General features: G+C 46.4%; 1 protein-coding gene across 4 annotated transcripts in view; it reads right to left on the bottom strand.

The window, feature by feature from the left end:
• The window catches only part of FLT4 (fms related receptor tyrosine kinase 4), a 394,600-nt gene that overhangs the window by 44,926 nt on the left and 323,995 nt on the right, over positions 1 to 25,679 (bottom strand). For all 4 annotated transcript variants that reach the window (XM_069654085.1, XM_069654086.1, XM_069654087.1 and 1 more), the window contains 4 exons: positions 22,139 to 22,238; positions 21,322 to 21,427; positions 10,109 to 10,248; positions 1,655 to 1,775 (listed from right to left, as the gene is read on the bottom strand). In XM_069654085.1, the coding sequence (XP_069510186.1) occupies positions 1,655 to 1,775; positions 10,109 to 10,248; positions 21,322 to 21,427; positions 22,139 to 22,238 (467 nt within the window). The remainder of the gene's footprint in view (positions 1 to 1,654; positions 1,776 to 10,108; positions 10,249 to 21,321; positions 21,428 to 22,138; positions 22,239 to 25,679) is intronic.

The raw sequence follows: 25,679 nt of genomic DNA, 5'->3' as shown, positions 1-25,679 counted from the left end.
TACACCCTCTGTGGTGAGCCCATGGTGGCATCAACGTTAAAATGGTGTAAAGCGCTCTATAAATAAATAAATAAGTAAATCAATCAATCAAAATAACGAATGCCGAAAAGCTCGAGATTCAAATTTGCAAAGCCGACTTGCTCGAATTTTGTACCTCAAGCTTTTGAAAATGTTGTTGTTTCGTTCCACGCTTCACATTTACTGTATGCAGGGGACACCCCCGCAACCTCCTAAGACCATTATGCCGAACTAGGTGAACTAGGTGAGTGGGAGACACCCCCGCAATCCATGCTTACCTAGTTCGGTATTTTGGGATTTGTCATTTTCTTTCATGCCGGATACGCAGAAAAAGCGCATTCAGCATTTTGTTTACATTATTTTGGTGCAATAGCGTAAGAAGAACCAATGGAGTTCACAAGCAGAAGTAAAGGAACCAAGGCTAGAGAGGGTCATTGGCCATGGAAAAGAGTGCCGAGAACCTAGTGTTTGCAACTATAAACAGCACAGTAGTACAGCAGAGAATATTACTTAAAGTGCTGTGTTTGGTCTTTAAGTGCATTCGTGGACTAGCACCAGCCTACTTGACTTGAAAATGATAATTCATCACCCAACTCGATCACTTCGATCTATGGGACAGAACCTCTTGGCGGTCCCTTTTGTCAAGACAACTACATGGGCCGATAGACGTTTCTGCTCTTTTGGTCCTCGATCCTGGGACTGTTTACCAATGGACTTGCGACGGATTGAGTCTCTTCCCATGTCTAGAAAGCGATTAAAAACTTTTCCTTTTATATAACTATTCTTTCACTTCTGCAGATACTGAGCCACAGTTTAACGAAGTCTATGATTGACTATTAAGGTTACATCTGCGCCTACATTCAGTTTGCGCGGACCCTGTGGGGTATGCGCGTTAGAAATCTCAAAATCAAATCCAATCAAATCATGAACCTGATGGTAGAGAAATGTAAAGTTAAACAAATGATTCAGGAACCTGAAGCCTGGAGAGAAGAGGAATTTGGGGATTAAGATTCTGCTTTAAAGAAGCTGGGAGATGATTAAGATTGGAAACATTCGGAAGTGACCTGGGAAAGTGAAGGTCATAAATTCATAGGGTCCGAATTCTGAAAGACGCGCACATATGGAATTAGAAGAAAATAAAAGCCTCAATAGTTGAATCATTTTCTCTCCCAAGTTATTTTATGGACAACACTCTGCCACAATACTTTCCTCAGCACCACCATAGATCCTCGTTCAACCACTGCAGTGCATCAGGACTGTCGACCTGCCCTTGGGCGAGTCTTTTGTCTAGTGTTTGGCCAACAATTCAGGACCCAGGGCATTGACGAAACACAGGCTTTTCACAAGCAGTGCTGAAAGTTCCCCCACACATGCTTCACACAATTCCTCAATCTTGCTCCTCAGTATTCGAGGAATAGGATGGTGGAACTGCGGGTGTGAAGCAGTCCGTGGCAGAATTATGATTGTGTGACTCGCACCTGCCACATGCATCGTTCACCACGGCTTCAGGCCAATGTCACGTGAAATGTGTCCTGCTTCTATTTCCTACCAATGATTTTGGGAGGAGGTGGTGATGTTCTCTTCTCTTCTGGCCAATTAGTCTCCACTAGCAATCAGACCAACAGGGCAAACCTACCGTATGGTTCTTGTAGGGTATGTGGGTCATGGGAATCTCCTCAAAAGTCTTCACCCTCGATGGGCACCTGATCTGATTCCCTCCAGTGAAACAGCCCGGGAACGAGACACAGTTGTAATATCTGTTAAAAAAAAAAAAGCACTCATTAACAGTTACAGAGTAATATGAAATGTAAGCGAGTGCACATGTTTACTAGTGCACACAGTGAGCAGGGTGGGACTGGGGAATAAAAGTGTCTCGTGCACCAACGAAAAAGTGGCGCACAGTTGCAAATGACAATTCGATCCTTTTGTGACAGACTGTTTGAGTAGTACCCAAGGGGAAGTTTTTGATAAAATGTGATGCAAATTGTGCATTTTAAAGAATAGTTATTCAGTATCACTGGTCAAAACCACTAGCCGCATAGGGAAGTAACTTATCAAACTAGCACACATGGGCCAAAAACGTATCCCACGGTGACCCAAAAAACTGGCCCACACCAGCATTTTGTGTTTTTCGTTCAGGCATTGCCCTATTAGCCTACAGTCCAGCCCGAACCCGACAGTGAGCTAAGTCGTGTCAAAGTGCTTGGACTTCATTGCCCATGAAGTTGGCACATTGTAGTTGCTGGAGGATAAAGTCCCCGCATTGGAAATGGAAGCTCCCACAACGTACCCCTAGAAGCTCAAGTGCCACCCTTATCTTCTTGGTTGGCACTGAGAGCCATACTAGCGACCAGAGAGAAAGAGTGGGAGGGAGGAAGAATACGATAGAGAGAGAGAGAGAGAGAGAGAGAGAGAGAGAAAGATAGAGGAGAGAGAGAGAGAGAAAGAGATAGAAGAGAGAGAGAGAGAGAGAAAGAGAGAGAGAGAGATAGAAGAGAGAGAGAGAGAGAGAGAAAGAGATAGGAGAGAGAGAGAGAGAGAAAGAGAGAGAGAGAGAGATAGAAGAGAGAGAGAGAGAGGGGAAGAGAGAGAGAGAGAGTGGGGGAAGAGAGAGAGAGGGGGGGAAGAGAGAGAGACAGAGAGGATGAGAGGAGAGCAGGAGGTCTAGGGAGGGGGAGAGGGAGAGAACGAGAAAAACGGAAGGAAAAAGAGGAAGAATAGACTGAGTAGGAGAGAGAAATAGAGTGTGCAAAGAGAAAGAGAGAGTGGATGCCATCATACTCGGCAAGAGAGGGAGGGAGAGGAAATGAAAGCACCCCAATCTCCCTGGCTCAGTAGACAGTTGTAGACAGTCGTGGATGTCAACATGCTCAATGAGGGAGAGAGCGCACGCGAGAGAGAACTAGAGATTGAGGGACAGAGGGAAAAAGAGAGCGAGAGAGAGAGGGGAAAGTATGGAAGTATCTTAATCTCCCTGCTCAGGAGCGAGTAACGAATGCCATCATTGAAGCATGCTGCATGGTGGGACACTAGCTGCTAGTTCTGGCCAATAGTGTGGGCCCCAGAGATTAATTTGTCACCTTTGCTTTTCTTTGTGAACCAATAAGTTCAAGAACAGCTGTCCTGGGCCCCTAATACCGGCTGAACTCTGCGTTTGATAATCCATTTCTGTTGGCCTAATGAGTAGGTGTTTCGAGCTATGGCTCTAGCTGTTCATGGGTCAAAGTTTTCCAAGTCCAGTCCTCAAGAGCCAACCCACTCCATATTTTCAAGATAGCCACACAAGATGCATTCCAATATGTCAAAGGCAAACATGGGAATGTAGTCCGTGGCCCAAACTGGGCACAGCTAGCCAGGGCGGCATATTTGTCCCTTGAGGGAAATAAACCTGTCACGACTGAACCATCTAGCCCACCATGGGGCTGGACGGAATCTGGAAAAACAAGTACTATGAATGCAATCCCCCTGCCCAGGAACATGCTGGGCAGGGTAGAATGAAGATTTTAAAAAAGGATGGTTGGAAAAGGAAGAAAAAAACGATTGGATGGACAGAGGAGAGGTGGCAGAAAAACCTGCAGCTCTCTGGGGGGGCTGTGGCCTCCACCTGGGCTGCATGTACGGTAACAGCGGCTTCTACCGCAGGCCCAGACTGTGTTCCCGGGGCAGACCACTCAGGAGCCAGACCCGACTGGCCCATCCAAGAAAATCCCTAGACTCTGTGCGGGAGGAGGAGCTGCAAAGCACAGTCCGTATGGGCAGGGGGCGGGGTGTGTGGAGGAGCTCAAACCAGGGGACCAGGGGAGTTGCTAGGTCTGGAAAAGACCCGGGGCTACGCTGATGTCGGAACTGTCGGGACCCGGGGCTAGCTAGTCTTTTGGCTGTAGCTCCTGAGATTCTATCCGGGGCTACAACCAAAAGATCAGGGGCTATAGCCCCCTTAGCCCCCCCTAGCAACGCCCCTGCAGGGGACCCAGCCATACCCCTGTCCACCCACCTTGGGGCCAGGTGGGGCCGGCCCAGAAGATAAGTCTTCCCAGTCTTCCCAGACCACGTATGCCAGGTGCAGTGCAGGATGTGCAGAGCAGCAGGAGAAGGTGCCCTAAATCTGCTCTGCCATGTTGGGCGGGGAGTGTTACCAAAGTGCCCGGCCGCCCGCGTCCTGGTGACAGGTCTTCCAGGTTTTGGGGGGTAGGAGTTCATGCCAGGGGAGGTTTTTTTTCTGGTAGACGTTGTTGAAAGTATTTGGGGAATGAGGTGCATAGAGTGCATAGAGTTAAGGGAATATGTGGATGGGAGGTTATGCTTTTTTCTCTTTAACTATTTGCCTTAGGGGAATAAAGGAGCCCGGTCTAAGATGCAGGAGAATGCAGGCAGCGATTGGAGCATTCATTCTCCAGTGAGAAATAATGGAATGTTGGCCAAGGTTCCTGACCGCCTTTTATCCAAAGTCATCGAGTAGAAGATCCTAGTTTGCGTTTATGCACAGAATCTTTGGGTTTATACTAATTAGATACTAATTAATTTTAAGAAACCAATCAGGAAGTCTACAAGAGACATGTCGGCAAGAATCTGGTGGGAAATTTCATTCATGTTTTTAGAGTGACGAATTTTCAGTGGGAGTTACAGATAAGAGCTAAGGCTTCTGAAAGCCACAGTTAAGCACATGAAGTTCGTTATAGACTTGGGGCCCGATTCATGGAATTATCTACGCTGGAAATAGGGAACTTGCGTGCCAAACTGTGTGAGTAATCTCTTTAGTCGATTCATGGGATCAAATGTGCCAGATTTTCTTTGGACTTGCGTGGATTTCGCACATGCTCGGCATGTCTCTTTGAGCGGCTGAGTGCGTGCGTGAGACTCCATGCAGAATGTGGGTGAGGCCAGCGCAGAGGGCGGCATAGGGGGCCAAACATGGAAAATGAGGAAGAGCAATGGAAAAAGTGGGCGTTAGGTGGAACGTGCCATAGGCAGTCCATAGCACGCCCACAAATGCGTATGACAAAGCGTATTCATGGATGTGTCCGCGCAACCTCTCACTTGCAAAATGTCCATGGGTAGCCCTCGATCTCTTTACCACCCGAAGGCAGTCATAAGGACACTTGCGCACAGGAATTGCAGCATGGAGGTAAGATTGGGCGTCAGATTTAGGGGTGCGTGCACATAGCTGGGGTTCCAGTATAACATAGGGGTGCGCGTACGCAGTGTAGCAGGGTGCAGAAATGGTTTGCAGCGGTTTGCACGCAGATATTATGTTTTTTACCCGATTTACGATAAAGTGTACGCATGTTGTTGTGGTGCCGGTAACAGTTGCGGGGCACACAGCACAGTGACCCCGAGATGCAGGCCTGCTTGTGGGGGACCCCACACCACTGTTTTGTGGATGAATGTATTCGCGCGCAGGGTTCAAGCAAAGGTGATTGTTTCTGATTACCAAGAGTGTTAAGCTTCTGTTTCAAAAGTAATGGGTGTGTTGCTTCAATGTTGTAAAGATTCTCATTTAGAAACCAGTGTGCGTGACGTCTCGCTATGCTCATTTGAGGAAAGGACCTATTTGGGTGTGAAGTACCCTCCAAAGTAAAGAGTGCACGTGAGTGTTGTTGCAGGGTGCTAGTATCAGGCAATCGGGCTGCAAGAGGTGTACGAACTACAGCTCAGTGAACGTACGTACAACTACAGTATGAGTTGCGCTTGTTCCTTTTTGCTTAAAGGCGTGGTAGGAACCCAGCTGAAGGAAATTATGTACAGGCATATTTTGTGACTGGAGTCCCAGTGACAACTACAAGGCACATTTCAATTGTTGATGTACAAAGAGAACTCATTAATTTTGTAAAAAGTTCATCATGGAGGGTGATTTCGTTTTCTTTTTGCAAGTTCTATAATGGAGGAAAGAACTAATCTAGAGTTAAGACACTTTCTAAATAGGTGTCAAACTGCACAAAGTAAACATTTGTCTCTAGAATTATGTTATGTTAAAGGATATTTATACCACACACTGTCACCACCGCAGTGGTCCCGTGGCGGTCTTATTGCAGAGACAAGACAATATTTGGGCCAAGTTGAGAAGGAAGTCGCAGGAGTGGAAGTGTCGAATCTGCGTCTTTATTATTTTGTCCAATTCCCCTTTCCCTTCTGCGGACCTTAATGTGTACAACTGATGTAAGAAGGCAGTTGTAGACTGGAACCCTGTGAGGGTCTGCAGGGACAGCAACTTCAACAGGATTTCGACAATTGGCGGCTCATGTAAAGAAGGGAGCTTGAGCACGCTGGCTGGATCCTCAGGGAGTGCACGGCCTGGCCCCCGCCGATGCAGTGAATTCAAGGAGGCGGGGCTACGAGGCACATGAAGAACTGCGGGTACAGCATTGAATGTTGGCGGCACCTGCACAGCAACTGGCATGCCAGCAGAAGGTACAACACGACTCAGGCATCGCAGAAACTCTGGCACCAGGGAATTGGGGCTAACAGGGAAGAGCATAGTGTAACAGGGCTGTGATAGTGAGTGTGGTGTCTCCACGTTGCTGCCTGGGCCGCCACCAAGAACATCACAGGCGCAGCAGGGTTGAAGTGGTGTTGTTGGTGACCCCCACAGGGCATGGGCTGGCAAAGAAGATCAGAGTTGGCCATGGGGCACAGTATGCAAGTGGCTGACAGGGCCATGTTAAAGAGACAGCTGTATGGATCAGGCCGAGCTGGGTGATCGGTTGGCCCCATGTGGTGGACAGTGTCAATCAGACAACAAGTGTGGGGCCAAGGCATGCGGTGGAGGGGTACCACAAACAAAAGATCTAGGACTGCAGTGGTTAGCTTCCTATCCGAGCTTGGGAAAGTCCCATCCACCAAAGACAGCATCACAAGGTCACAGGTAATAAGTAATCAAGTGTTCACTTTTGTTTGACATGTCTTTTTATTTATATATCTTTTTAATTATTTGCATTTTTAAAGGGCTCACACAGCATCGAGGCGCTGTTAGAGGAACATGCTTCTGTTAGTTGCATTTTTATAACACGCTTAAGGGATTTGAACCTGTGTTTCTTGAGTCATCTTGTTTCCAAGGCGAGCACGTTGCCGCTGAGCTATCCTCTCAGGACATATGTAAGGGTGTAGATATGCACGGGTTTATCTGTTAATTATAGTTATCTATAATTGTACTTAATAATGTCGCGCCTTGAAACACTTGTGTATAGGCGCGTTATAAATGCCATATCATATCATATCAAATCATATCATATATCATATCACGTGTGACATAAATTAGGTAAGGGGATGTATATAAAAATGTGTCTGAGGGTAGGGAAGGGGGGAACAGATGAAAGAGGAAGGTGTTGTTGTGTACCCTGATGTGAGATGGAGAGGAGAACTGGAGGCCTGTCAGCCGCCATTCAGGGGTTGCATCCAACCACTGGGGCCATCTACTGACCTTCCTCTGCAGTATTTGGTGCCAGGTAGCAAACAGGCGTCTGTTGCGTCAGTGCCGCCCGAAAGGTACACTTTTTACCTCAGGGAGGGTGGGCTGACAGAGCAGATTCCGCAGAAGGAACTCATACCATTACAATAGTGAAGAGGGTTTTGTTTGTAGAGGAACTGTTCAGGGAGTTTGAGTTTTTATAAATAAAAAGGGGGTCCCCTTTGGAATCCCTGGTGTCTGTGTCACATTGGAATGAAGAAAGTAAGGGCTCGGTGTGTAGCCCATCTCCTGTTTTAACATCAGTTTCATTAGCAGGTTGCATAGCACCCCTTCGTGTGCATCTGGTCTCGCGGGTGGGGTGTCTGGTTCATGTAGGACCCATGCCTGCCTCCTAACCCTCCCCCCACAACTACATTTCTTAAAAATAACCCAAAATTTAGAGAAATAGCCACAAAAAAGATGCGGTCATTTCTCCATTCGAAATTTTTCCAGCGACTTTTTGTACGGATAGCGTTATAAAGAAGCCAGGTTACCAGAGAGTGGAAACAAACAATCTATGGGAACAAGGGATTCCACCCTGATAATCAACTATTTGGGCTTTTATGTGAATGTTCTAAAGAAGCCAGATAATCACGATACAGAGAAAGAATCTTTGAAGACATTATTGATTAGGCGACTGACACTTTGGACAGGATTGAAGTTTTTTCCCTGAGGAAGACCATTTAATGTTTGAAACACGTGTTGGCTGATGATAGATATTAAGTATTTAAGAATCATGAATTGGATAACTGAAGTTGTTAATGTGATCAACTGTGTAATTAAACAATTAATAGACTAAGTGTAGGGAGAATTGAGTGTGGGTGTCGGAGCTGCACAAGGAAAGACATCCCTTCAGATTATCCTGTCTCCTGCTCCAGCCATTGACATGGGAGGCAGAGGATGGACGGCAACGTTTGATCCCGAGCGCAGGGCTCCACTCCTAGGTGGTTCTCTGGCAAGGCAACCTTTCTCTGACCAATGCTATGGGTCTATGATGGCACTGCAATTCAGTGTATCTAATTAAGCCTTAGAGCCTTCTCGGGGTGGGATTCATGCAGGTTAGGTGTCCAGAAGCCGACATAATGGTTCCTGGACCACGAAAGGCGGGCTTAGGAGACCTAATTAGCATCAATCCTACTCCCAGCAGTGCTAAGGCTATTGGCAGCCCATGGGCTGGCATGCGGGTTGACAACTTGTTTTTTTTAAATAAAAAATTAAATGCAGAGGCTGGGGAGACTCAGTGCCACGTTCTAATGGAGGCACCACCCTGTGCACAGAGGAGGATGGGGAAGTGAGGCCATAGCGGGCTCCTGCACAATGCGGAAGAAGGGAGCAGCGGTAGATGTGTAGCAAGAAAAGTAGTGCAACTCTGACCTTGGTGGGGGAACGCGGTAGGCGTGGGCATAATGCAACATGTGACAAGATGGAGTGTGAGGAGAGATTCCATCATAGTGTTACCAGGACCTCTCCATCTTCTCCTGGCTACGATGAAGCCAGCTAGAAACCATCCAGGCTATTTTACTTAGGCTTCATAAATGTACGGTCAGATTTCAGTTCAGCTGCAACTGTTATTAGATGGTAAAGTGAAGAGGTGTGCTTTATTTTCAAAAAGTACAGTTCTGGAATGGTGAATATGGTTGTAAAAAGTAGTAGAACTGTTAACAGTATGAAATAACAGTAATGGAACTCCACTGCCGACGGACCCGCTCATGCCGATCACTGGAAGGGAGTATGCGCCGGCAGGTACAACAGAGAGGCATGGCGGTGTGAGCTGTCGCTGCACTAGGAAGTGGGAGGAAAATGGCACTTGGTGGCAAGTGCCGGGTGGGGAAAAGGAGGATGTAGTAGGACACCTATACAATGGTAGCAACACCAAGGGAGTGTTCTGAATGGTCTGGTGAACAGGAAGGAACATTCTCAGCAACTACCGAGAATAAGGATCTACGTGAAATCACTGCGGCTGATTTTTCCACAACGGAAAAATGTTCGCATGGGACATGCACAAATACAAAATGTTCGCATGGGAAATGCACAAATACAAAATGTTCGCATGGGAAATGCACAAATACAAAATGTTCGTACAATTCCCATGCAAACATGCAGGGGTGTCGCCTGCAACCCGTGCTCACTATACGGTGTATAGTGAGCCGGATGTTGCGGGGGACACCCTTGCAGCCCCCGTATTTTCTTTTTCTGTCGGGAGAGCTGCAGGGGTGTTCCCCACAATCCCTGCTCACTGTGTTTTGCACGGGACACCCCCCAACCTACGCAGCCTTTTTTTAAATTTATTTTTTAGACCGACCCCACCAAAACACCTAAACTCATACCACGAAAAGTTCAAACTTTTGGTAGTTAGAACTTTTCGTGGTGTGTGTTTTAGGTCTTTAGGTGGGGACGGTAATTTGTATTCTGACATTTCGTCCTATTCCGAGAATAAGGCCTGGAATGTTCTCACAATTCTCCTTCCCAATTGGCTAAGACAATCAGAACGTTCCAAAAGGTGTGCACATGGCAGTTATTTACATCCTGAAAATCTGGCGTGGTTGGAGATCTCGAGAAGCGCACTTGAAAAGCGCTGCAGCATCAGATCATGCAGCCCTTGGCTTCTCCCAGATCTGGCCATGTGTAGTGGTGCACTGGACCCACCTCACTGCCAGGCTGTGGCAGGGCAGGGCGATGCCGAACTCCTCCTCGTCGGAGTTCTGCTGGGCCGAGCACGTGACCTGCGAGAAGCCGTCGTCCTCCGAGCTCTGGCTGTCGTTGAGGGGTATGTAATCCTTTCCTTCCTGAGGAGAGAGAGTTGAAAAGAGAAGGTTAAGTCTTGAGCATCTGCATCTGTAGGGTAACCAATCGCTTTGTGTGTAGGATTCCGCCCCGCCTTCTGCATGCACGGAGAGGTACTTGGGAGGTGCAAAGGATCATTTTGAGGATAAATACAGAATATCTATGTCTTCACACAGGATTTCTAAACATTCACATATTTGAGAAGATGGAGGGGGGTGTTAGGCATTTCACCTTTTCTTTTTTTTTTACACTTTGGAAGACCCGGCATTTGCCCATCCTATGCTCTGTTCCCGCTTACCTTTTTTTTGGGATTTTTTAAAAGGTTAAGCATGCAGTGTAATTTAGTGGTAATTGGACCACCTTTTTCTTTTTGTATTGTTTGCTTGTAGTGCTGTCCCTTCCTTCTGTCCCTTCAGAGGCGAGATCCAATTCATCATTTTCGTGCTTTTTTGTCTCTTGTTTCTTTTCATACTTAACAGATTTTAAAAGCTAGATAGTTGTGTAATCGATTGGAGATGTAGGCGGGTGGTGGCAGGGTCTGGCGGCGATGGGGTGAAGGTTTGCAGGAGGTGTGGTCTATTGGAGATGGTGGACAACAAGTAGTCTAGTGAGTTTGTGTTCGCTGTAGAGCAAGGACACCCAAGTTTTATCTTATATCCGGTATATTGCAAAACTGCGGTGTGCTTAGAAACTGGATGAACGACAATTAAGCATCCCATCCTCGTCGCCAGTGTTGAGATGCGGCTCACTCGTGATCGATACACGCCACAAGGTCAGGGTAGTTACAAAAGGTTTATTGAGTTAACCACCACACAGAGCAGCAGCCACCTCAGCCCAAAGCTCCACCGCAACTGCCGCAGGTTCCAGAACTCTCGTGGCTTTGGAACCCCTACAGAACATAACACACTGCATCAGAAAAATGATATTTACATGTATAGACTCTGTTTCAAAATGTCTGCCTACACAAGGAGCTTTTTGGGGGGGCCCGAAGCACCTATTGATTCTTTTCCTTTTAATAACAGGCAAGTCCTTTACAGATTTACCAGTCTATTAAGATAACATTACCCCCTCGTCCATCTTCCTAGTCACAGTCCTTATTTAATGCAGCGAGTACTCACACAGCAGTTTCACAAGCACCTAAAAATGTTTTGCTCTTCCCCTTTCTTAAAAAAAGGAGAACTCCCCTAATTTGGGTATCACAGCCTGGGGACTTCGTGTTTTGCTTGGTTCCGCTGGAGGCAGGTTCCTGAGTGTACCCTCTCCAGCATGTGCTATCTGGACGTGGCTCTGGAGCGCTTTCTGTTCTGAGCATGTGCTGTCCCTTTAGGATACCGCCTGACTATTTGGGCCATGGGGTGATGAGCGGCATTCCCTCAAGCATGGCTGACGCGCACATTCATGAGAGCTCATTGTTGCGTGTCAGCAAGTGTTTTCTTTCTTACGGTGCTCTTTACGTTTCTTCGGAGCAGACCCTGTTGCTAAAACGTGACGCTCCATCTCCCAGGGTATAGATGCCACTGTCCAACTGGAATAAGGGCATTGCTGGGGAAACCATATCACCCGCCCCCAACCTCACTTCCATAATCTGGGTGGAGCTTCCTTTTCGAAGGTGTAGTCGGGCCTCTGGTGTTGCTCGGCAGTGGTCAAGAAGGGTGCTGGCAGAGAAAGGGGTATGTTTGTATCTCCTGGGTACCTTTTTGCTTGGTTAGTGGCGGGTACTGCTGAGTGCACGTACTCTCTCGAGATGTGTATGGAACCTGTGGCTCTCTTTTTTCCTCAGAGACAGTTACTGCTGGGCACCCCGGATCTCTTGAGCTTCGCCTGGATAACATGGCTCCATTTTTTTCTAATCTCGCGGCTTGCACTGCTGGGTAACCCTATCCTCTTTTTCTTATCACCTATGTATAGTAAGATTCCTATGTTTCTAAGCAATGCTACTCCCAGCCTTTGGGGTTCTGTGCTCGTGATTTCATGTGCACCTGGAACTTACATTCCAATGGAGTGCATATAAATATATAGTATATTCACTGAAAAAACGTTCTGAAAGGGACGTTATGGTTAGGTTGCGTTAATAAAAACCTATGAAATCCATTGAATAAAACCCAGTTAAAGGGCCGTTAAGGTTTCAAGGTAAAATCATAAACCAACTTAATTCGACAGCTATGGTAAGCTATGCAACCATAACTCGCACCACCTCCATGCATGCTGAGACCGACACTGAGGACATCAAAGATGACATCACAAATGGTATCATTGATTGGGATTTCATTGGTTTCTGGTAGAGGTCTCAGTTGTCCAGCGCAAAGGTGGTAGCTTATGGGGTTGAACACTTCTTATGGAAATCTGCGGCTCATATTCAGTTTCCATGTTTGAACTGTGAGAAGGCCGATTCTATCTTTGAACCTTTCAGTAATAGAAACGTCTGTGACCGCAATGCTCTTTTGCAAACGTGCTGTGCTACAGACCCGTAGAGCAACTACAGTAGCCGCGTAGACGCCAAAAAACGGACCACTCAAGCCACATCAGCGCGGCATTCCGTACACTTATGACTGCTAGGAAGGTACTGCTATATAATGTTTATGAATATATTTTTGTTTTAAATGGAATGTGTTATATACCACATTTCCCTGCTTCAGTAAGCACGCTGATGACATCATGGAACTTCCATGTGCTGGCTGGATGAGTGTTCCATGGGAGCAGCTGAGAGAGAGACCTAACAAGGGAAGGGATGGATAGGCGATGGCTACTGCTGTATACTTGTTAAGATGACCACTGTTTGCTGTAACCAATAAACAGCCTTACATTGAAGAAATACACTGTCTGAGAGTCATCACTGCGTGCATCATTGAATATAATATTTATTGGTGACGAGGATGGAATAAAGGTGACGAGCCTTCTTCAGGACATAACGGACATACCATAAATGATATATTTCTCAAAGGTTTACAGTAAAGCAAGGTGCAGGAGTGATAGGATATGAATAATGATAGAAAGGTGTTTGGGTGAAGAACATAGATATGCATTGATTAAGAAGTAAAGATATGTTCCAGGGCAGATTGATTTGACAATAGTGTGTGATTTAATGTAAATGACAAGTTTGCTTGGAAAGTACAAATTAGCAGAGCTTAATTATTTGAAATAATTTGACCTATTGAAATGATATGGCACATGACTATTGGAGATGGGCCCAGAAAGAGAATAGTTGAATGAAGTGACATGCCAAAGTGTCAAGGGATTTGTGGGATTAAGAGCACACTCCCATGAGGATTTTAGGAGTACTCTTGAGCACACTAATTATGTTCATTAATCAAGTGCTTTCTGCAAAGGGGCACACTGCAGATGATAAGATGTAAGGCGCGCGTGGTACACACACATACACGTAAGTCACGAGAAGTAGTGGCACATGATTGACAGAGTGCCCACATGTTGAAAATCATATTAGGTCATATGCAATAATATTAAGGAGATGTGCAAAGTTAAGATTAGAAAGATACAATTAGATTAATGAGTGTTGATTAATGAACAAAGTGCTACATGCATGGGCTGACACATGAGGCAAATCTGCGCATATCATTGCACTGTGGCTGGGACCACAAAGATGCATCCCAGGGGTATGTGCCTGCAGCGCAAGGAGAAAGGCGGTCCCATGATGCACACCCGGGCATATCATTGCGCTGTGGCTAGGAGCACAGCAATGCATCCCGGGGGTATGTGCCTGCAGCGCAAGGAGAAAGGGGGTCCCATGATGCACACCGGGCATATCATTGCGCTGTGGCTAGGAGCACAGCAATGCATCCCGGGGGTATGTGCCTGCAGCGCAAGGAGAAAGGGGGTCCCATGATGCACACCGGGCATATCATTGCGCTGTGGCTAGGAGCACAGCAATGCATCCCGGGGGTATGTGCCTGCAGCGCAAGGAGAAAGGGGGTCCCATGATGCACACCCGGGCATATCATTGCGCTGTGGCTAGGAGCACAGCAATGCATCCCGGGGGTATGTGCCTGCAGCGCAAGGAGAAAGGGTGTCCCATGATGCATACCCGGGCATATCATTGCGCTGTGGCTAGGAGCACAGCAATGCATCCCGGGGGTATGTGCCTGCAGCACAAGGAGAAAGGGGGTCCCATGATGCACACCCGGGCATATCATTGCACTGTGGCTAGGAGCACAGCAATGCATCCCGGGGGTATGTGCCTGCAGCGCAAGGAGAAAGGGGGTCCCATGATGCACACCCGGGCATATCATTGCTCTGTGGCTAGGAGCACAGCAATGCATCCCGGGGGTATGTGTCTGCAGCGCAAGGAGAAAGGGGGTCCCATGATGCACACCCGGGCATATCATTGCGCTGTGGCTAGGAGCACAGAAATGCATCCCGGGGGTATGTGCCTGCAGCGCAAGGAGAAAGGGGGTCCCATGATGCACACCCGGGCATATCATTGCTCTGTGGCTAGGACCACAGCAATGCATCCCGGGGGTATGTGCCTGCAGCGCAAGGAGAAAGGGGGTCCCATGATGCACACCCGGGCATATCATTGCGCTGTGGCTAGGAGCACAGAAATGCATCCCGGGGGTATGTGCCTGCAGCGCAAGGAGAAAGGGGGTCCCATGATGCACACCCGGGCATATCATTGCGCTGTGGCTAGGAGCACAGCAATGCATCCCAGGGGTATGTGCCTGCAGCGCAGGGAGAAAGGGGGTCCCATGATGCACACCCGGGCATATCATTGCCCTGTGGCTAGGAGCACAGCAATGCATCCCAGGGGTATGTGCCTGCAGCGCAAGGAGAAAGGGGGTCCCATGATGCACACCCGGGCATATCATTGCGCTGTGGCTAGGAGCACAGCAATGCATCCCAGGGGTATGTGCCTGCAGCGCAAGGAGAAAGGGGGTCCCATGATGCACACCCGGGCATATCATTGCGCTGTGGCTAGGAGCACAGCAATGCATCCCGGGGGTATGTGCCTGCAGCGCAAAGAGAAAGGGTGTCCCATGATGCACACCCGGGCATATCATTGCGCTGTGGCTAGGAGCACAGCAATGCATCCCGGGGGTATGTGCCTGCAGCGCAAGGAGAAAGGGTGTCCCATGATGCACACCCGGGCATATCATTGCGCTGTGGCTAGGAGCACAGCAACGCATCCCGGGGGTATGTGCCTGCAGCGCAAGGAGAAAGGGGGTCCCATGATGCACACCCGGGCATATCATTGCGCTGTGGCTAGGAGCACAGAAATGCATCCCGGGGGTATGTGCCTGCAGCGCAAGGAGAAAGGGGGTCCCATGATGCACACCCGGGCATATCATTGCGCTGTGGCTAGGAGCACAGCAATGCATCCCGGGGGTATGTGCCTGCAGCGCAAGGAGAAAGGGTGTCCCATGATGCACACCCGGGCATATCATTGCGCTGTGGCTAGGAGCACAGCAACGCATCCCGGGGGTATGTGCCTGCAGCGCAAGGAGAAAGGGGGTCCCATGATGCACACCCGGGCATATCATTGCGCTGTGGCTAGGAGCACAGCAATGCATCCCGGGGGTATGTGCCTGCAGCGCAAGGAGAAAGGGGGTCCCATGATGCACACCGAACATATCATTGCGCTGTGGCTAGGAGCACAGCAATGCATCCCGGGGGTATGTGCCTGCAGCACAAGGAGAAAGGGTGTCCCATGATGCTCACCCGGGCCTATCATTGCGCTGTGGCTAGGAGCACAGCAATGCATCCCGGGGGTATGTGCCTGCAGCACAAGGAGAAAGGGGGTCCCATGATGCACACCCGGGCATATCATTGCACTGTGGCTAGGAGCACAGCAATGCATCCCAGGGGTATTTGGCACTGGCACAGTGATAAAGGGTGGCACACAATGCACACCCATGCATACAACTGCAATGTGCTTGGGAGCATATAGATGCATCCCAAGAGTATGTGCTATGAGCACGATAAGGGGCTGGCACACGATGCACCCCCATTCTTTATATAGGCAACAATTATAGGAAGTGGCAGGTTCCGGGCAGCAAAGATTTCTTTCTGTGAGTAACTGCAGAATTCAGATGGAGGACTATCCCAGTCTGTCCAGCTCTCTGTATGCTTATCCTTCTTGCCCTATTCGGGACAGGCAGGGAGGGTTAGTCACACTTCTACATCTCCACTAGGTCATTGTAGTCCCAGTCAAGTCACAATGTTATGAGGGTGAAAGATGCGTAGTATTGGGGCATCATTGTATTGTTCTGTTTCTCTAAATGGGGATGTGTTATATCCTACTCTTCCCTGCCTGAGTAAGCAGGCTGATGACATCACGGAACTTCCATGTGCTGACTGGATGCGTGCTCCATGGGAGCAGCTTAGAGAGAGAGACCTGACAAGGGAAGGCAGGGATGACCGGTGGCTACTGTTACATACGTACTTAGATGACCACTGATGTTTGCCAATAAATAAACAGCCTTACATTGAAGATACTGTCTGAGAGTCATCACTGCGTGGATTCTTGAATACAACAGAAAGAAATAAGGGTATTCATTTGAGCCCTTCTACAACAGCTGGGGGTCTGTCATCCTGGGCACCTTATGTACCTCTCTGTGCCTTGGTTTTAAATGATCTACAAGTTCAAAGAGATATCAAGGCAGCAGTTTCATGCACGCGGCTGTAACGAGAAAGACAGACAATGAAGTGCGGATATGTTAATTGGTAATCTTCATTACTCAAAATCCAAGTCTTTGTCGTCACAGTCCATGGCATCACTCCCTCCCGATGTCTATTGTGGTATCAACTCTGTTGGGTATCAAAAAGGAAATCTTGATGAGTCAGAGGAGCTTTTATACCCAGTTTACGGGAAGAGTTTTCTTTGGAAAAAAAGGAAAGAGCTAAATAAAAATTAATGGGATTGTGAAGCCACTGTTTCCCACATTCCCTTTTTAAATATTTTTTTATTTATTGTGCATTTGGTTAAGAAAATAAATCCTTAAGCACAGTATTTCAATATATCATACATATTAAAAACACTATAAATCACAATAAATCTAAAAACAACACATAATTAAAATTCCAAATTGCAACAAATTAATCAATAAAATATCAAATTTCCTCTACGTTTCACATAATACATCTATACCAATTAAAATCTAATCAAATTCATTCAGGTTTATGTCAATAAAATCAAGACATCCTTCCATACAAAAACCCAGCAGCAATTATTACCAATGAACCAGCACCAAAAAGCATACTCCAAAATTGGTCACCCTGGATATCTTCCCTGTGGGCTACAAATTCATGATAGCCTTTCCTGTATTGGACTTTCAAACAAGGACACTGGGTTAGGATATGGTGACTGGTTTTTACAGTTTGATTACACAATATACATAGTCTAGTCTCATAAGGTATATTTGCCCAAACACCACGATTCTCAAACGTGGGCAGCATACAGAGAAATCAATATTAGTAAAGCGCATTAGTGCTGTTTTCTTTAAATCGTCAATTAAAGGTTTGAAGCAATCAGTCCCAGAAGTGTACTTGTGTCCGTCTTAGTCGATAACAAAGATATGTAGAGTTTACACTGTTGGATCAGCCAATTCGACATAATAGAAGGCAAACCCAACCCAGACCTTATAGCCTCAACTGACACTTCTCTAGGTATACCCATAATTGATCTTAGGATTTTTCCCTCCGTTATCCTTATCCATTTCACATGTTGCTCAGCCAATGGATCCAAGCCATACATCAATCCTGGTATCATTCTTGTTAAGTATATCTTTAGCTGTCCCTCAAAGTTGTTTCCTCCCTTGCTCTTTATAAATATCTTTGTCACTAACCACTTCTTTAGAATTCTCAGCGATATGTAATCGCCAAAAAGGGAGTGGGGTGGGAACGAGCAAAAGGGGGAACCCAGGTAGATTTATCGGTGTACAACTTCCAATATGTTGTCCTTCATATTCCAGACAATCACCGGTTTACTTTTGGTCCTGCCTCCTATCAGCAAAATCTTAGTTTTTGTGGTATTCATTTGAAGTTGATTACTGGCAGAAAATAACAAGAGGTCATTGATAGATCTTTGCAAACCATTGGGTGTATAATCTATGAGAATGGTGTCGTCGGCGTATGTAAGCCATGATACAGATTCACTCCCAATACAAGGTGGAGGGTTACGTACCTGTCCCAAAAGTAAAGTCTAGATCTGATATATAGAGATTAAATAACAGGGGCTCGAAAACACACCCCTGTTTCAAGCCCTTATTTATGTTAACTGTCCGGGAAAGAGTCTCCTCTTGTTCCAGTCGAATGACTGCTGAGGTTTCAATATGAAGACATTTAAGAGAGTGTAACAAACTAGTATCAATGCCCCATTGCTGCAATTTCTTCAATTAAATTGGGCGTGAAACTGTGTCAAAGGCCTTAGAGAAGTCTATGCAACTGAGATACATTTTCCATTTAGATTGGCATGCTTCAGAATCCCGTCTGGAATTGTTTTTAACAGGCACTTCTCCGGAACCCAGCTATTGAGCTTCTTTAAAATGAACATAGCAAAGAACTTGGCAGTGGTATCAAGCATGGCGAGAAGAGAGATTATGAGCACCACCCTTCACAGGCACCAGTATGGCTTCCCTCCAACTCTCAGGTATCTCGCCAGTGCTTAGTATATGACAAAACCAAAGTGCCAAGGACCCTGCCCAATAGCTCGGGTTAGCCTTGTACACCACATTGGGAATAGGATCCAGACCAGGTGCTCTGGAAGATTTTAATTTCACTATCAAATCATAGATATCATCTTCATCCAAACCTGATATTGGGACAATTGCTTCCTTCAAGAACACTACTTTGGGACAGACCTCATCCTGATCATAATAAAGTGAAATAAGATGGTTTATCCAAACTTCCTTGGATAAAGGATTTGATTCCTGTTCAGTGTTTCCCGCAAGATCACATCGATAGTATGACCAAAATGTCCTGTTATCATTGGTGCCCAATAATCTAAAAGGTACTTTCAATTAGCACTGTTTTAATGAGTGGCAATGGTGCCTCAGCCAGTTCCTATGTCTGGTTTGGAGCAAAATCACCTGCCCAGAGCAGTCTATCTTATTTAATGCAGCAATCTTATTCTGTGCTGCCTTAGCTCTGCATAGTTCCCTTTTCCACAGTACACCAACACATCTATTGTATTCAGACTTGCCTCGTAGAGTATGGACTTTGGCAAGAACCGGACTTGGAGTAATGAAGATTACCGATAAGAAATATGGCCATTCCTTGACTTAAATTCGCAAACCAAGAAGTGGTAAGGGCTATAGCTGAACAAGACATAAAAGGCACAATGGAGAAATAGTGTCACTGAGCAAGCTTTGATAAAGCTGTAGACCATGTATCATCTGACAGTAAAAAGGCAGGGTGCTATGTAGGCTATAGAGACCCATGGATCGTAGCACCATGGGCACACGCGGCTCCCCTCTGGGACAAATGTCTTCATGCTCTCGACACAGAACAACTAGAAACAGACCCATACACAGAGCTTGAGGTACTCCCAATCTATATACATCAGCACATTTCCAACTAACCTAACCAACACACCCTCTCTTTGAGATTAACCCAAAACAGCATAACATGACATAACCTGGTGGGCCACACCTGATGACATATTCCAAATTACAAAATTACAGAGGATTGCATTTTGATTTTGATATTGATATTTTATTCATTTAATGCAAATCTTGCTACCCCTCACCGGCAACTGCACGGAAGACTCTTGCTCCCTAAACACAATCTATTCTACCATCGAAGCTTGGATGGCAAGTAATGGCCTATGCTTAAACGATGATAAAACAGAGATCTTGATGGCTGCCCCCCTCCCCTCAGTCATCAAAACCTCTTCCCACAATGTGCCAATTTCAGTATAGATGGCCTGCAGATCCCGGTCTCTACATCTGTGAAGACCCTGTGGGTTTACCCAGACTCCTCTCTCTCCCTGACACGCCAGGTTAACGCCATTGCCTCATCAGCCATTTCCATGATGAAACGAATTAACACTGCCACAACATTCCTCGCCCCAGTCAATTGCCTTACCATCGTCAGAGGCAGCATTGGAGCCAGACTGGACTACTGTAATGCACTCATTGCTGGCATATCGACATACAACATCAAGAAACTACAAGTAATCCAGAATAATGGTATCCGAGCAGCTCTCAAAATCCCTAAAAGAGAGCATATATCCGAGGCAAGAAGAAACGCCCACTGGTTGCCAATCAAGGAAAGGATCATTTTGAAAACACTATCGATCACACACCGCTGCATGTCCAATGCTGCTCCGCCATACTTGTCTCAATGCTTCATGAAAGTCCAATCCTCCAGACCGATTAGAAGGGCTTACATCCACAGACTTTTAGTGCCTAAATCCAAGCGAGCTAAAAGAGGAAATGCCAGCTTCCCCTCCGTTGACGCCCTTGAGTGGAACTTGCTCCCACTTCACCTAAGAGTGGAACCTTCATAGTGGGCCTGCAGAAAAGGTCTGAAACGTGGCTCTTCGACTAGAGCCCTTTTCATTGACTGCTCCCCTTTCTGCTGTTTTTCTCCCCCCCTTTCAAGGTTAAGTTTACCTGGTTGTTACAGCGCCTTGATGTATGAGGGTTGTGTGTGCTTAATAAATGTAATAATAAATAAATAAATAATCAGCTACTAAGTATACTAGGGGGACAGAGGTATTCGTACCAGGGTTGGAAGGATACTGGGGAACTGGGACTCTTCCACATAGCAGTGCCTCTGAAAGGTTCCCAGTTTGGAACTGTTGAAACCTCTGTGCCTGTTCTCTTATTGATCTTATAGGAGCTACAATGTATACGGTGCTTGTCATCACAACTATACAGTCACAAAGATAACAGCTGCTTTCACTGCACACGTTAAGGCTACCTGCTGCATATCCTGGAAATGTGATACTCTGAGGCAGCCATGCTGGATATGACCTGCAGGTTGCACACATATTTATGTTGCAGATTTATTGACCCACTGAGGTATCCTACTAACAGGATTTAGATGTCACCAAGCAGTCATGTGACCTTTGATTCCTACAAAGGGTCTCTGAGTATGTGCTGCGGATTCGACCTGCTCACCTGCTGAACATTATCTTGAAGAAGGTTCCCAAGAATCTCAACAAGGTCAGAGAAGGTATGGCGCTCCTTAGGGTCCCCATGCCAGCAGCTCAGCATGATCCGGTAGCTGTGGAGAGAAATCAGAACTTCTTGTGACCAGCACCTAGAACAATCCAAGGGACAAGGGAACTCCAGATGTGTCTGGTTCTGTCATAACACCCACGATGTAATGCATGAAATATCATTTCAGATGTTTTGTTGGTTGTGGATACAATTGATAGAGGCACCAATGGGGCCTTACAAATGGTTGGATGTTAGTGGCTGTGTGTGGCTCTGCGCGTGCCTGTGCAGTGGTGCCACCGGAGGGTTGTGTGGGGAGTAGAAATGGATAATTGGGAATGCATTTTGTAGAAATGGGAGTATGGCTGCGTGTAAAGATCTGAATCCATAGGTACTTAAAGTTATGGACAAACTGGAGTCTGTGTGGTGGTAAAAAGGGACAATGGAGAGCAGGAAAGTCCTGATGGCCATATATTTGGTAAGGGTACAGGAAGACAGATGGGACAGAGAAACAGGGTTCTGATATTGGGTGGGTGGAGCAGGGATTGAGGGTTCCACGATGACAACCAGTAAGCCCTTATTTCTAACAATGAATGGATAACCATTTGTTACTGGGCCATTTTATGCCCCTGCTGGAATCTGGACTTGGCAAACAGTTTTGACACTACACATAGCCTTGATAGGAAAGAACCAAATCTCCATCCAGGAAGAAAATAGTTTCAGGAAGAGGCCCCTGTAGCAGGTTTGGTGATTGGTGATTGGAGGAAGTCTGACTTACATTTCTGCAGTGGCATACTCCGGAGCTCTCATCCTGGTACCATCTTTCAGTCGCTGGCAGAATTCCTCATTGATCTGCACTCCAGGATACGGGGACCCACCTACAAAGTATCAAAGCAGAGATTCAGGTCCCAGAAAAAGAACCATGGACCGGGGGTTGAGGGGAGGCATGGGTGGGTTGAGAGCACCTATCCAGGCTCACATGTTGTCAAACACTTTCAACTTCAGGCATCCACTCTTTTCATTGATGACATTCCACCTTATGGACCACCAGTGATGTAGCCACAACCTTCAGAGACTCCTATTGCTAGGAGGCCACTATTGACCACTAGGCCAGGTAGAACAGGTGAGGCAAGTGGAGGAAGGGAGCAATGACATGTGAGCATGAGGCAGGTGGCGGTGGTCAAAATGAGGTGTCCGAAGTTAAGGGATGTGTGGTTGGAGGGACGGGGGCAAATGATGGCTCCGGTTGTGACGTTTAGAATTTTGAGAGCAAGCAATATCTATGCCAATGCTGGAGGATAGTGCCAAAAAGGCCCAGATCCTGACTGCCTCATAGAATTCTCCACTTCCTGGTCCTAGGGCCGTACCAGTGTTATGGGCCCTGAAGACGAGTTTAATGCCCAATCTCAGCAAGGGCGTATAACACATTTTGAGAGATCCTAATGCCCAATATGGTTAGAGGCCTAAGTCTATAAAGCTATTAGTACCTTGTCACTTTTGAAAAAAAGGAAAAGTCCAAAAAAACTTCAAATGGAGAAAAAAGATGCCTAACGGAAGTGTGTGTTTTCAATGGTAAAAAGATAACATAATTCCACAGGAGCTGCCGCAAACCCCCAAAGACTCCTCTAGCTCCTTTCTGCAATGGTTCTTTCTCCCACTGTTAATAAGACCATCTGAAGGGAAAAGGGAAGGGGATATAATAACAAATGTCAGACTCTCCCTCTTCTTTCTCAATTGGTCACCTAGCACTTTTTTGTCCCACCGGATCCTTCGCAACTTGTCTCTTGTTGACCTCCTGGTTAGCCGAGGGTGTACTTTACAAATCTTTTGAGGACCCCTCAAAAGGCTTAGAACCTCTCCAAGAAAATGGTCCTGCTAGTTGAAGGTCTTCAGATGAAAGGCAGTTCTAGAATGTTCTTAACAAGGTTCTATACGGCCTGACTAGAGAGTTGCACCCATTCAGCACTCCAATCTCTTTCCTTCATATTGGAAAGGGACAGATAACTCTGAATGAAATAAGAAATTGATTAAGGAAACACTGAGCGTCATTTAAATGCAGCCACACAACCTGCTCAGAGACACACCTTAAGGCCAAATAGAGAAACCTCCCAACCTTCTTAAAAGCTAAACAGCCACTCAGCCCTTCCTTTGTCTAAGGACCCTGACATTATTATGTGCTTTTCAAACATTTTACTAAGGGATGAGGAGAGTTGGGAAACAATTATTGCAGTGATTGGAGGTATCATTGCCAATTCATTTTGTAGGCGAATGTGTAACCAAGCAAAGAAAAGCAAATGAGCGCCTCGACAGACGTGTGCATGCATGATGACTGGGCTGTGGGGCTTGCCTATGTGACAGTGAGTCGGGGGGAAAGGCTGACAGCGCATGCCCAGGAATAGCAGACAGCTGAATAGTAACTTGGCCGGCGAGTGAGCAAGCGCCATTCTGAAGTGTCACTGAGCGTGGTGAGTAATGTCAGTGGTGAGCGCAGGGAGAGATGTGTGACCAACACTCTGCAGGCTTTACCTGTTCATGGAGACCACAGAGTGTCCAATTATAGCACTTGCTTTACATTCCACGGGTACTAATATTCTTCATAACACTGTGCTAGTAAATAATGCCCCTCAGAATCCTGTACCCTAGATTAACAGCATTCAGAAAACCCTACCATGGAATAATCACCTTCGTGTTTCTGTGCTATAGAATAACGCCTTTCCACATACAGTTCCATTGAGTATTCTTTCTCAGAGTCCAGTGTCAAGGATTACTCTGTTCCTCAGACTATTATGCTGTGGAATAATTTCACTGACATAAGGAGTGGCTCACCATGGAATAATTCCCCTACGTAAACTGCCATGAAATATGGCTCTTTGAAATTACCTGTCAATGGGTTTAGGGAGTTAAATGCTTGGTACTGAGATCAAATAGTATACTTCAGGCACGGGTGTGTGTCCTGACAGGTGCGGCGCATCCTTTAATTCCTCCCAAGATTAAGACATTTGGTGCCATTGCACAGTACCACTTATTATTCAATGTTGAGGAAAGCACGGTATAAAAGAGAAGTTATTCATATTGGAATACGGCGCCCTGGAATAATGATCCCGGGCTGCTGCAGAATAGTACATCGCTCCACAGAGTATTGTGTTGTGGGGAAATGCCCCTTAGTATACTCTGCCAGGCAGAAATGTCTTCTCAGGTCCTACCCCATGAAATAATGCCCTCGCAATTCTGCACAGTGTATTAATACCCTTCGGAATACTGCCCCGTGATATATTCTGTCTATAACATAGCCGCACGGCCACCATTTTGTGGTTAAATAACACACCTAAAAAGTAAAGAATTCTGCATCAAAGACTACATCCTACTCAAATCCTGTGCCACAGGACACTGCCCTTTGGAACGGCATGCCATGGAATGAGGTCATTCCGAATATTCTTTCTTGGGTAATGACCTTCAGAATACTGCTGTAGCGAAAAAGGCTGCTCAGATGCTGTGGCATGGACTAATGTACATCACAGTACTGTGACAAATAATAGTGACCGCCCAAACACAGGCCCATTGCATACTGTCTTCTGGATTGTGTGCTATGACAGCACCTCTAGCGGTGGCGTATTAGACTATCAACAATGCCATTCTTCAAACTCCGGATACAGCCACCTACACTCAGAGGCATGAAAATAGCTCATTTAATCATTGATTAAAGGTCCTCAAACAGAGATGCAGATGGTATGAATAAGCATTAACGGGGTATTGTTCAACACCACAGACCACCTCCAAAGGATATCACAAAGTGCCTTTACAGCAACAACAGAGCAATTTGCCTACACACTAATCAGTTCCTACCCACAAGCTATTCAAAACCATTTCCCAGACACTCGATACCACCAGACACTCAATAAAATAGCATTCCCCTACAGAAAATGCCCAAAATCCGTCACACAAAGGGCTCAGGATCTCCTTGATCCTTTAGAGTATGCCTTCCATCCGGGGAACTGGCAAAGAAAACACCACCCTTCTCAAAATCAAGCATAATGCCATCAACACAGTGGGTGAAATTAAGACCTGTCATGTCTTTCAATAGTTTAGATTGTACTTCTACTTTCGACAGTATACACCATGTCATTCTCCTCAATTACCTCTCAGCTGTAGGACTCTTGGGCTACTTCATCCCCTTTGTTCCCAGGCTCTCTGACTGGGCCCTACTTCTCCCAATCCCGCCAAGTCTTGTCTTTGTATTTCTTTGTATTTTGTCTAGCGACTTACACCAAAGCGCTTTACAAACTGAAAACGGTACATTAGGGTGTAAAACAAATTGAGCA

This window comes from Ambystoma mexicanum, chromosome 3q, assembly GCF_040938575.1.
Source record: "Ambystoma mexicanum isolate Mex_15411 chromosome 3q, UKY_AmexF1_1, whole genome shotgun sequence".
NCBI lineage: Eukaryota > Metazoa > Chordata > Amphibia > Caudata > Ambystomatidae > Ambystoma > Ambystoma mexicanum.
This window is presented reverse-complemented; position numbering and strand designations above follow the sequence as displayed.